General features: G+C 44.0%; 1 protein-coding gene across 1 annotated transcript in view; it reads left to right on the top strand.

Moving 5' to 3' along the window:
- FER1L5 (fer-1 like family member 5) overlaps positions 1-13,471 on the top strand; it is a 64,219-nt gene that overhangs the window by 38,954 nt on the left and 11,794 nt on the right. The window contains exons 22-33 of the mRNA XM_036750532.1: positions 1,240-1,423; positions 2,478-2,633; positions 5,635-5,793; positions 7,354-7,517; positions 8,246-8,360; positions 8,547-8,649; positions 10,539-10,681; positions 11,225-11,398; positions 11,789-11,945; positions 12,089-12,166; positions 12,542-12,723; positions 12,987-13,148. Of these exons, the coding sequence (XP_036606427.1) occupies positions 1,240-1,423; positions 2,478-2,633; positions 5,635-5,793; positions 7,354-7,517; positions 8,246-8,360; positions 8,547-8,649; positions 10,539-10,681; positions 11,225-11,398; positions 11,789-11,945; positions 12,089-12,166; positions 12,542-12,723; positions 12,987-13,148 (1,777 nt within the window). The remainder of the gene's footprint in view (positions 1-1,239; positions 1,424-2,477; positions 2,634-5,634; positions 5,794-7,353; positions 7,518-8,245; positions 8,361-8,546; positions 8,650-10,538; positions 10,682-11,224; positions 11,399-11,788; positions 11,946-12,088; positions 12,167-12,541; positions 12,724-12,986; positions 13,149-13,471) is intronic.

Below are 13,471 nucleotides of genomic sequence, written 5' to 3'. Positions count from 1 at the left end.
TCAGCTAGGTAGGAGGAGAACCAAGAGAGAGAAATGTCACAAAAACCCAGAAAAGAGAGAGTGCCCAGGAGGAAGTGGTCAACCGTGTTCAAGGCTAGGAAATGGCAAGAGAGACGAGGACTGAGAAAAGGCCATCAGATGTGACAATTAAGAGATGACTGGTTAACTTTGGAGAGAGCATGTTTTAGTTGAATAATGAAAACAGAAACTAGGTGTAGAGGAGAATAAGAGAAGAGAAAGTGGAGGAAGGCACCCAGTGTTGATGTCTTTTTAAAGAAGTTCAGTTGGAAGGGGAAGAGAGAGATAGGATGGCAGCTAGCAGCGATATTGAGGTTATTAAAAAGGATTGGGGGAAGACAAGCACATTTGTAAACCACAGCAGAGGAACCGGTGAATACAGAGAGAGACTTAAGATTAGGGACAGAAGAGAGATGATAACAAGGAACAGTATACTGGGGAAGGCAGGAGGAGATGGCAAGGGTAGAAGAATTAGCTCTGTTAAGGAAAAGGACCGGCTCTTCAGCAGACAAAAGAATGGAGCTTTGAGTATGGCCCAGGGCAGGTGGGAGGCAGCATGGTGGAGCTGACTTCACAGAGCCTGGGTTTACATCCTGACTGTATCACTTCTTGCCTGTGTTATCTTGGGCTCATTTTCCTTAACTGTTAAATGAATGGGTTGAACTGGATGGCCTCTAAAGTCTCTCTTTCAAAATATGTTTTGCATACTGTCATATGTATAATTGATATCATATTGCTTTCCTTCTCAATGTGTAGGGAAGAGAATGAAGGAAGGGAAAAGACTTAAAATAAATAATAAATTTACTAGAGGAAAAAAAAATTTTGGTGGGGGGAAGGCAGGGCAATTGGGGTTAAGTGACTTGCCCAAAGTCACACAACTAGTAAGTGTGTCAAGTGTCAGAGGCCACATTTGAACTCAGGTCCTCCTGACTCTAGGGCAGATGCTCTACTCACTGCACCATCTAGCTGCCCCTGGAAAAAAATTTTTTTAAAGACCCTAGAGATAAAAAAAAAAAATTTAAGTCCCTCCTAGCTATATATTTATGATTCAGAGTGTTTTGAAAGTCAGATGTTATGGTCCAGAAATAACCTTTTAGATAAACTTCCAACTTTTGTAGAAAGGGCATGGTGCATGGAGGAGAGAGAGAAAGAATGGATGGGTGTGGATGTCAAGTGATAGATGGTAGTACTAGCTTCTTCCTACTCCTGTCCCTACCCCAGGTGGCCTTTGCCTGATGTGAAAGACCAACCCTTTGTCACAATCTTGGACCAGAATTTATGGAAACTTCGAAAACTAGTCCTTCAGGAATTGGCAGAGGAGGCCAAGAACAGTGAGCATGAACACAAGGAAATGCTGCCCAAGGCTGAGAACTGGTTGTATCGGCTCAACACTGTGCTCCCAGAGGTGGGGCATCTGCTGTTGCCCTCTCTCATTCATTAGAGGGGGATGGAGAGGTTACCTGCTAGGCCCCTCAACACTGTGGGCCCCTTCTTTTTTCATGGGGTCTCATATAAGAGTCTTTCAGAAGAGGTACATTCATTCATTCATCAAGCCATTTCACATTTTACACGAGGAAACTGAGATCCAGGGAAGGGAGATGACGTGCTCAAAGTCCACAGAGAGTAAGCTGATGGACTGAAATTTGAAGCCAGGTCCTCTGACTCCAGAACTCATACTCTTTCCACTGATTGGTTTTGTTTTTCAATTAAAAAGCATTTTTAAAATATGTTAACCTGCTACTCCCTTTACTCCCCCCTACACTGACCAAATTTTAAAAAGAAAAACCCCTCAAAACACAGTGCAGCAAAACAGATTCCTATATTAGCCGTGTTCAAAAATGTATGGTTGTCTCTATATTTCAAGTTCATCAGCTCTCTACTAGGAGGTGACTGAGGTGTTTCATCTTCTTGCAGACTTGTAGTTCATCACTGCATTGGATCATAGTTCTGAAGTCTTTCAAAGTTGTTTTTCTCTTTAAGGTTGCTATCATGGTATTGAGTTATTCTCTTAGTTCTCACTATCCTCTGATTCAGCTTATAAAGATCCTTCCCAGTTTCCTCTGAAATTGCCCATTTCATTATGTCATCCTGCACGATAATATCCCATTACATTCATTTACCTCAATTTTGTTTAGCCATTGCCCAGTAGGGCACTCCCTTAGTTTCCAATATTTGGCTACCTTGAAAAGAGCCATTATAAATATTTTTGTATATGTACTTAGAGCCCTTTCCCCTTTCTTAGATTTTTTTTGGGGTAAAGGCCTAGTGTAGTATTTACTATATGTCAGGAACTGTGCTAGGTGATGGGGGTACAAAGGTCAGCTCACACTGAGGAAAAGGCTCTAAGTAAAAACGATGGGGAGTAAGAGGCCTAGTACCCTCTGAGTCTCTTACGTGTGTTCCCCAATCCCTCTCTGTCCATTTCTACTCTCCCACCCCTTATCACTTTCCCACATCAGCCTCAGTCTAGCATCCCTGATGTAGTGATTTGGCTCCTGTGCAAAGAGCAGCGTGTTGCTTATGCCCGGGTACCTGCCCACACCATCCTGTTCTCCCAGGCTGGGGCCCTCTACTGTGGCAAGTTCTGTGGGAAGGCTCAGACCCTCTTCATGCAGGTGAGAAGGGCTTTGACCTCTTTGCGCAGAGACCTGGGGTAAAGAAGTATAGAGAATGGTAGGGCCCATGGGATGATGATAATAATAATAAATAATAATTAGCATTTATATAATGCTTTAAGGTTTGCAAAGCACGTTACAAATATGATCTCATTTTATCCTAACAACAGCCTGGGAGGTTTATTATCCCCATTTTACAAGTGAGAAAGTTAAGGTGACGTGACCGCCCAGGGTCTTGAAACTAGGAAGTATTTGAGGCCAGATTTGAACTGAGGTCTTCCTGACTCCAGATCTAGCACTCAACCCACTGTTTCTCTTCATTACTATGATTCACAGCCCCGCTGGAAGCCCTCTGCCCAGCTGGCCCCTGGAGGTGTGTGGGAGTTGAGGGGAGAGCAAATCTCATTGTGTGAGCCCCTTTCCTTGTGATTATTAAGTAGATGGGTGAATACCCTCAAAGGATCTGTGATTTCCTCTGTATGGAGAACACCCTTCAACAGATCAGACAAGTCACTCTCTTAATAGATAAATTCTAGGGATGCTTGAGATGGGTAGAGTTTAATTGATTTGTCCAAGATGATGCAATAAATTTCAAGGGATTCGAAGATTAAATATTTAGAGCTGGAAAGGCCCTTAGAGTCATCAAGCCCTGCTCCCTCATTTTACACTTAGGGAAACTGAGGCCTAAAAAAGAGAAGTGACTTATCCAGGGTCACATGGCTAATATGCATCAGAAGAAGGCCCTTGGAGGTCATCAAGTTCAACTCTCTGATTTTAGAGATGAGGAAACTGAGGCCCAGAAAGGGGAAATGACTTGCCTAAGATTGCACAGGTAGTAAGTGGGAAAGGTAGAATTTGAACTCCAAATCCAGGACTCTGCCCACACCAAGCTATCTCATACCCTACTAAGCACTGACATTTATAGTTTATACACACACACACACACACACACACACACATATGAAGTTTGCAAAGCACTTTGTATGCATTATCTTTGAGGAAGCAGCATGCTCTGGTAGACAGAGTGAACTGGCTCTGAAGTCAGAGGACCTTGGTTTCAAAACCAATCTCTAATGCCTCCATCTGAGTGACCATGGTGGATAGTCTGTAACCTCACTGGACCTCAGTTTCCTCATCTATAAAATGAAAAGTTTGGACTAGATGGTCCTGAGGTCCCTCCCGGCTCTAGGTCAACGCCAGTCTTCTGATCTCACAAAGATGCTCACAACAATGGTACCAGGTAGGTGGTATGAGAAGGGAGAATCTGAACTCACATCTTCCCAATTCCCAAGTCCAGCAGCACTCTATCCCTTACATGCTACTGCCTCTATACGCAGTCAAAAGCAGACTGAAATAAATATTAATAATGTTGCAAAATTACAAAGAACAAGCTTGGGCCCAAAGGGGAGAAAGGAGAAGACATCCCCCCCTTCCTTTGTGGAGGTGAAGGTGTGGGATGTGGAACACTCCATATAGTACTATATATATATCTGTCTGTATATATGTATATGTGTGTATGTGTATATGTACACACATCCATATATGCATGTATGTATATTTTATATATTATTATATATCATATATTATTATATATTTATATAATTATATATTATAATATATATTATATATATTTTTTAAATTTAATGTGAAACTCTCTCCATACACACACACATACACATACATACACACATGCGCGCACACACGCACACAGAGTTTTTAATTTTTATCTCATTGAAACACCTATATGTCACTTTTTTAAAAAAAATTATTTTATTGAAACACTTTATATATCACTTTAAAAATTTTTTATTTTCAATTTAATTTTTAAAAATTTTATTTAATTTATTTTTTATTTTTATTTAATTTTTAAAATTTTTCTAAAATTTAATTTTTATTTTATTCTCTCTCTCACCCCACCAGTTCTCTCACACATGGAGAAGGCAACAAATACAAAACTCATTATACATAGGAAGTCATGAAAACATATTTCCACCTTAGCCATGTTAATGGGGGGAAAAAAGCCAGAAAAAAAAGTGAAAAACATATGCTTCAATAAGAGTTCATCAATTCTCTTATCACCATATTTTTAGAGGTATTTTTTTTTGGAGGAGGCAGCTAGGTGGCAGAGTGGACAGAGCTCTGGACGTAAAGTCAGGAAGACCTGGGTTCAGACCCAATCTCAGACATGTATTAGCTCTTGTCAAGTCTCTTAAACTGTCTTTCTCAGTTTCCCCATCTGTAAAAACAGAAATAATAATAGCACCTACTTCCTAGGGATGTTGTAAGGATAAAACAATATGATACTTGCAAATTGCTCTACAAATCTTAAAGTGCTACATAAATGCTAGCTATTATGTATTGATGGTTTTGCTGGGGGGTTTTTTCTCTTCCTCTTTAAAAACAAACTTATATAGGCTCACCTTCTGGGAAGGGTAAGGAGAAGGGATACAGAAGGAATACAAAAGATGTCAATAAAAATTTATTTTTGTAAAAATGAACATTAAGATGGGGGGGGAGGGGGCACATACTTCCTAGGGTTGAAAGAAGTCACAAAAAGATAACAGTGCCTGTAGAGAAGGCCGTTTCTAGGCAATGAGCCCCAATGTAAAGGGGAGTGCTGGCTATAGGATGATTCTGTGTATATTCATTGCTCAGGGTTTGGAGTTTTTTCAAGCACTGGCAGACAGAATCACCACCTGCTTCTGCCCCACCAGCTGCCTCCCTTACTGCCCATTTGCCTGGTTCCACACTGCCTCTTGGTTCCCTACCATGTGCAAAGTCCAGGGCAGAGTAATTATGCCAATTGACCAAACTCTAGGGAGAACTTCGAAGGCATTGTTGCATTCAACTGCCCTCAAGTTAACGTCACTAAGTCCTAGTGGCCTGGGACAAGGGTGGGCCAGGCTTAGAAGCCTTTAGGGGAGGAAAAAGTTAGACTCATTCTAGGTGTTACACCCTTGCTTCATTGCCTCTCATGAGAAGGATCTTATCTCCGGCTTAGTACTACAAAGAACAAGAATCCAAGACCTTACTGGAGGCCCAAAAGCAGAAGGGAATAACGGCAGCCCAGCTCCGGGTATGCATGTGGCTAGGCAGTGTCTTGGACAGCAGCAACCTGGCAAAGACCGGCTATCATGATTTCATCTTCTATTCAAAGACAGTAAGAAGCCTGGATGGGAGCAGTAGCCATAGGGTGATGGGGCTAGGAAAGGGGGAGGAGGAGAAGTTGGGGGGAGAGGGAGAAAGAAGAATGTGAGAGAAGCCTGGAAGAATGAGGTGCTCAAGAAAGCAATGGTTTTTAGTCACAGAATTTTTGAATTGGAGGGGAACCTAGAGATCATTTTATAGATGAGGAAACTAAAGCCTAGATGGAAGTACCTTCCTAAGAGAATGAGGAGTCATGAATAGGATGAGGCAGGAGGTCCCTAGGTACTTGAGGCCAAGGGAAGGAACTCCCTCAGACAAAGGGACAAAACATGGAAGAGGTATGGTGCGAAGACCTTTCCTCTCTTCTGCCTCTCCTATCCAATTACCTCCTACACAGATTTTTTTTTCTTAGGGGAATGGATTTGACCCATGAAAATATAGAGGGATCTCTCCAGAAATGCTCTACAACTTAGAATCTTAGAGACTTAGAAGCTCCAGGGCTGGCTCCCTATCTACTATACCAATGTCACCCTCCCCAGTTGACTCCTGATGGCACACTTCAAGGCCTCTGTATATTCTAACTGGTCCCTGCCCTTACCCCACTCCTCTCTGACTCCAACCATTACCAGCCTCTGCTCTCCTCAGCAGCCCAGCACACTCATTTGCCTCCTGCCCATGCTGTACCTACAAAGCATTCCCCGCTCTTTTCATGAAATCCTTCATTCCCTTTGATTCAAATGATATCTTTATAGAGTCACCTCCCCTGATACTCAGGACTCCTCTCTACTCAAAGGAATCCTTCCCTTGGCCTCACCATCCCTTTGAGCTTGCCTATCTCTCTCTTCCCCATAAACCTTGAGAAAAAGACCTTTTACACTCTTTGCCTTCCCTGTCCCACCATCTACCCTGGTTACCTTGCAATCTGGCATATGTCCCCTGTCTCAAACTCTTGGTTCATCTAGGGCCCCTCCTAACCTAGGCTGTGGTTTCTGCCTGCCTTCACTCTGCAGCCAGGAGGGAAATTGGGTGGGTAAAGCCCCCAAATACATATAAAGCTCTTTATAAACCTTAAAGTGTTCTGACAATGCCAGTTACTAGTGGTGTTGTTGTTAAGCAAAGTATAATGGTATTAGTGTGGCATAACAGTAAGGGTACTGTATTTTATTTTATTTTATTTTTTTTTGCTTTTTGGCAGGGCAATTGGGGTTAAGTGGCTTGCCCAAGGTCACACAGCTAGTACATGTGGCAAGTGTCTGAGGCCGGATTTGAACTCAGGTCCTCCTGACTCCAGGGCCGGTGCTCTACTCACTGCGCCACCTAGCTGCCCCAAGGTACTGTATTTTAAATCAGAGGATCTGGATTTGAACACTATAGCTCTGTTATTTGTTGCCTGTTTGCCTTTGAGCAAGGTGTTTTATCTTTCTGGGCCCTGGTTTCCTCATGTGTGAAATGGCTGGGGGGCAGGGAAGGGTGTTGGACTAGATGGCCTCTGTGGTCCATCCATTCCAGCTCTAAGGATATCATCCTGTGATCTCATCTCATATTTATTTGTGTATGTGCTTTATTCTCTCAGTATGAGAACCAAGCCATGTACCAGGGCAAGTGGGGACCAGAGGGATTGAAAAGCTATCCCAGCTTCTCTGATGTCACTGGACACCAGATTCTCCCCAAGGAGAACTTCCAAGTGCCCCAAGGATGGCGCTGGCAGGGAAGCTGGTTTGTGGAACCCCAGACAAGGTGAATCTGGCAGAGGATAGGACAGGGATGACAATAGGAGGAAGATGGGGTGGGTAGGGGCTGAGTCAATGTCCATGGATATATACTACTGACCTTATCCTGCCCCCCAATCCTGCCCAGCCTCTTATTCAGAGCCTTCTGTCACCCACTATGGGTGAAGACCTCTAGTGGAAGATGAAGAGAAATACCAATATGTAATTAGCAGTGGGGTGGAAAGGATGGCCATGAGACAACCACCCTGCCATTAAGCTAGGGATAGACCTGGCCTTGTCTAGTCAGGATACAAAGCTGTAACTGGAAATTCTTTCACCTGGGCAAAACCAGTAGTAGGGGTAGAATGAGGGTGGCACTAAAGAGGATAGTCCAATGGGGAGTGGGAGGGCCATGGAAATTGTGACTATGGACAATCTCATCAGGAGAGGGAGGCCCATCCCTCTGCCCAGTTTTCAAAGGAATGGAGGGAAAAGTCAGTCTCAGAGAAGTGCCCAATGGTAACAGGCCCCAAGTGGCAGCCCCGGGCTAGGCAAGGGACATGTTGCACAGCATAGGCTGGTGAAGTACCATGAGGCTTTGGGGAGAAAGCACCCTGGGTCACTCCTCCTTTGCTATGTCTGAGAAAATTCAGTGAGGACACTGTATGGGACTAAAGGACGACAGGAGAGAGGTCAAACAGGCTGGTGAGACAGGCATGAATACAGGGGTCTATCTTGTCAACCTCTTCACTCCAGATTCCTTCTAGACACAGACATCAACCAAAACCAAATACTGGAGGAAGTGTATGAAAACCAGACCCGGAACATTTGGGGAAGTTGGACTCCAGCTGCCATCCCAAACACTGACATGGTGAGCAAGAGTGGTATCCTTAAAAAGAGATACGATAACCAACATGCAGAAGATATAAATCAGGGATTACTATAGTGTGGATGGACTAGAGGAAGGTAGCTAGGAGTGTTGGAGATGGGTGGAATCTTGGATTGCCTCTCCCCTAAATCCCTCAGTTCACTCTTTCCCTATTCATCCCTTCTACAGCTCGGACAGCCTGTGCAGGCTAGGGAAAACATGAAGTGCCCAGAAGGCTGGTTCATCAAGGAAAACTGGAATGTGGAGTTAAACCGGGCAGTGGATAATGAAGGCAGGTCCTGTTATCTTTGGGAATGTCTGCCTACTCAAGGGCCCCAGCTCCCAAACTGTTATTAAAACTTAAATGGTGAGCCACGAAGAAAGTATGATCCATTCCACGATCCCACCCCCGTCTAGAAGACAGTGTAGTGCAGTAGAAAGAGCCATGGGTTTGGAATTTTTCTTAAATATTTCTAGAAAGTCTTTGAATTTAGTTGACTGAGAGTTAGGAGACCTGGTTTAAAATCCTAACTTTGCCCCTAACTATCTGTGAGACTTAGGGATATAAACTGAGTGGGCTGGAGGGGTAAGGATCCTTTCCAGGGCTAAAATTCTATATTCCATATAGACTGAAGCATACTTTTTTTACTTTATTTTTCTTGAAGTTTTTTTTTTGATCTTCATTTTCTTTCACAACATGACTATTATGGAAATGTTTTGCATGACTATACATGCAATGTATAACCTATATCTATATCTATATAACCTATACCTAATTGCCTTCTCAATGAGGAGTGGGAGTGGGGAAGGAGGGAGAGAATTTGAAACTCAAAGTTTTAAAAACGAATGTTAAAAATTGTTTTTACATGTAACTGGGGGAAAATAAAGTACTAAATAAATTTTTAAAAAAAAATTCTATATTCTATTCTACTCTATTATTCCATTCTAGTCTCTTATTTTTTATTTTATTCTATCTTGGTCTATTCTATTTCATTCTCTCCTGTTCCAACAAGCTTTAGAACAAGTCTCCCCTACTACAATTAAAACTTATTTCCTTTGCTTCACTCAGTTTTGATTCAATAAATATTTATTAAAGGCCTTCCATGAGCCAGGTACTGTGCTAGGCACTAGAAACACAAAAGACAACAAAATGAGAGTCTCTGTCTTCAGGTGTGCAAGTGGAGGATGGGGAGAGAACAATGAATACATAAAGAAGCAAATGCAAAGAAATTTCAGGGGGAGGTGAGCCCAAAACACTGGAAAGATCCAGAAAGGCTCCTTTAGGGTGTAATACCTAAACTAATCTTTGAAGGCAGCTGGGAGTCCCAAAAAGCAGAAATGAGGAGGGAATGAAAGTAATTTGTATTCTCCTTGCTATACCTCCAAATACTTCAGTTACTAAGTTATTTCTCCTTTTCTCTAGTGCAAAAAGTCATAGCACCATTAGCCTTTCATAGATTCATAGACTGTTAGAACTGAAGGAAGATTTAGAGCTCATCTATTGCAGCTCTCCCATTTTTCAGGTACAAAAACTTCCATCGCCAGTAGAATATAAACCCCTTGAGGGCAAGGACTGATTTTCATATGTTCATCTTGCCTTTGCATCCCCAGAACCTAACCAGTGCCTTTCTGCCCTCCCACATGTACATGCATGGTACACACACACACACACTCCAAATCCTTGATTATATCAGCGTAGGGAGCATCTAGTTTGGAAATTCCTACCAATTAGACATTTTACATACGGTGTTGGAAAATTGCCAGAAGCAGAGAGTTTTAGTAACTTGGGTCTGGCCAAATAGCCACTATACATATTCATAGGCAGAAGCCAAGGTCTTCCACATTCTAATACCAGCCATCCACCATTCCATACTTCCTCTTGCTTTGCACATTGTGGGCACTCAACACATGCTTATAGTTTTGCATGTGTTTGGTTTGTAAACTAAAGGCCCAGAAGAAAGAGAAATTACTTTTCTAAGATCACATAGGTTGTTAGTGGCAAACCTGGGGCTTAAACCCGTCTCCTCACTCCTAGTACTGGGTTCTTTCCAGCTGCACCTCCCAGGGCCTATTTCTTGGTGCTTTAACCAAACTGCTTGTCATCCCCTAAACCTTCTTTATGTTTTCTATGCCTTACTAGAATTGGGCAGTCAAAAGGCTGATAGGTCCTGCTTCCTACAGGCTGGGAGTATGGTGTGGGGATTCCTCCCTCGGGTATCCCCAAAGCTTGGACTGCTGTGGAGAAGACCTACCATTCCTGGCGCCGCCGCCGATGGGTGAGACAGAGATGCCAGAATCCTGGAGAGCAGAGACATGAACAGAAGGTAGCAGTCTCCTGGTAGGCAGAGGAAAAAGATCGAGCCAACAGGGTCTTCATCCCACCCCCCGCCCCAAATTCTTCCATTTCACCAACTGTCTGGGTTGAAATGCTGCTTCAAACCCTTCCTAGCTCGGTCACCTTCAGCCAGTCCCTGAATCTCTCTGAGCCCATTTCCTCATCTGTAAAATGGTACCTTCTTCACAGGACTGTTGTAAAGATCATCTGAAGTAATGTATATAAAGCGTTTTGCAAACCTTAAAGTACTTTGTGTAAGACATTTTACCTACCACTTCTGTTCATTGTATTGGTATCCTCACGCCCTTTCTTCTCTTCTGTCTTCATATCTTTTCATCACCACTCAAACCACATTCCTATAACCCCGCAGCTTTTCTGTGCTTTGGGCCATCTTTCCTAGATGAGGCCCTCTGGGCTTTGTTGGAACACCAGGGATCATGGAAAAGGAAAAACGCTGAACTACTGTGTTAAGGCCCACCAAGTCATCCTGCATAAAGCTTCCACACTGAGTCTCTTCTGTGTCTGCTCACAGCAGTCACCTGTCCTATCTGGAGAAGAGGAAGGCTGGGAATATGGCTCTTTTGGCTCCAAATCTGACCCAGATCCACAGCCAGGCAGCATGTTCCGCCGCCGTTGCTGGCACCGTAAGATGGTACCCATTGAGGATGTCAGTATCTCTCCCATCTTCTTCCTGGAGAGATCCTTGGTAAAAGATAATGGAAACAATGTTCCTCCTTACTCCATTCTTCCTCTCTCCTGTTGTTCTAGCCCAAAGCAAAGCACAAATCATACCCTGCCAAGTACAAAGGGGTTAAGGGTGGGAAACGGGCCACCATCAAAGGTGCCCAAGATCCAAGGTACCTAATGCCAACCTCAGCTCCTAAGAGTCCAGGGATCCACCACCAAACCCTACCCTACTCTCAAGCAGGGCCCTTGTTCCATAACACAACTTCATTGGATTGAGCCTGGGGAAGAGTAGATTGTGTTTCATTCCCACGATCCCCAGAGTGGGCCTTGGTTTTGAACCTGGCTCTGGGCAAGTAGGGATCCAGGGAGAGCCTGAGATATTTTGGTGAGAGGCCATCCTGGATGACAGGAAATAGAGACGGAGAAGAAACTAAAGGAGAAGGAACAGAAGACAGAACAACAGGGAGAGGTTAAAAAGAAAGAGAAGAATCTCATGACTTCAAAAAAAGCTTTAATGGAGACACCTCAACAACTCAGCACTCTTTTCATCTACTGCATGATCTACAGTGAGCATCTTAGATGAGGGGTATGCCCAAGGGCACCAGAGGTCTAGCTCCTAAACAGTATAGAGGAATAGATGTGTGGTTGAGGGTTAAGGAGGTCTAGGAAAGGGGGACATATATGTGTGGCTCCTCTGTGTCTCCTCCAGAACCACAGTACTACCAGCTTTTCTGCTACATCTACCAAGCAAGAAACCTGATGTCTAATCACATCCAAACCTTCTCAGGTAATCACCTTCCTCTCCCATTGATCTCTCACCTCTCTAATGAACCCAGAGCTATTATGACAGTGGAATTCTCTGGAGATCTGACTGTGGGCTGTGCCCCTGAGGTGGCTTTGCCCAAGAAATAGCCACCACTTCCATAAAGCAGTTAGGGAAACTTTCTATGAGGCCAAGGCCACCAAGCGGAGCTCCTGGAAGGCAGAGGATTGGACTAATAGAGGTTACAGATGCTTCCTAACTCCCCAACATTACCACTTAAAAAATGGACAGAAGGGCAAACTACTAGATAAATGACCATGTGCTCTCTGGACTAGATGAACCCCTCACCCTTCTTTCTATTTTTTATTCTCCCTCCCATCCCTCCTCCCCTATGCCTAGACTCTTCCATTCAGGTGGTCTTCCTGCACTATGGCCAGAGCACCCGGACACTAGAGACTTCCCTGGTCCCAACGTGGGACCAGACATTGGTCTTTGACCACATTCTACTCTATGAGAAACCCCAAGATTTAGAAGAAAACCCTCCCCTCGTATGCCTAGAGCTCTGGCAGCTGAATTCCTATGTATGTGGGCAGCCATGAGTTAAGTGGGGGCCTCCATTACTCTTCCTGCAACTCTTGCCTCAGGCATGGTCTATTCCTGTGCCCCAACGTGAGGTGGTGCTGATGGCACATGCTGCACAGATCCCCATCCCAAAGACCAGAGCCCTCAGTGTTGGCCTGTGACTTCCCCATTACTTTGTTACATATCTTAACCCATAGAATCCCAAGAGTCATCCCTACCCATCTCAGTTAACTTTTTATGGTCCAATTTTCCTGTACTTCAGGGCAAGGGGAGCTTATGGGGGAGGAGCATGTGTTCACCAGTTGTCTGTCTAGATCTCCAAAAGCGAGCACTACCTCTGCTAAGCTGGCATTCCATCAGCAAAGAGCCAGGGGAGGAAGAAGGAGAGATTCTGGCTGCTTTTGAGCTTATCCTAGAGACTGAGGTACTGAGAGTGGCAATTCAGTTGTAAAGGGCCTCACATCCTCCAACTTCCCAATCCCTTCCATAGCGGAGACAAAAGGCAAGTCTACTGGGTGGGTATTGGAGGCACTGAGGGTGAGAAGGGGGGACTAGGTGTCACTTTTGTTGTCTCCTCAACCCCATGAATGGAAAAGAATCACATGTGAAGTTCTCAGCCTTCGAAACTGTAGGGCCTCCTCAAAGGAGCTTCCAGGGACCAAAATAGGCCCTCCTTGAGCTGGAGAGAAAACTAGTCTCAACTCCAATGAGTCCTTAATGGTTTTCCTACACTCAGGATCCTAGAAT

Source organism: Trichosurus vulpecula, chromosome 3, assembly GCF_011100635.1.
Source record: "Trichosurus vulpecula isolate mTriVul1 chromosome 3, mTriVul1.pri, whole genome shotgun sequence".
Classification (NCBI taxonomy): Eukaryota; Metazoa; Chordata; class Mammalia; order Diprotodontia; family Phalangeridae; genus Trichosurus; species Trichosurus vulpecula.
Note: the sequence above shows the minus strand (reverse complement) of the source record. Positions and strands in the feature narration are given on the sequence as shown.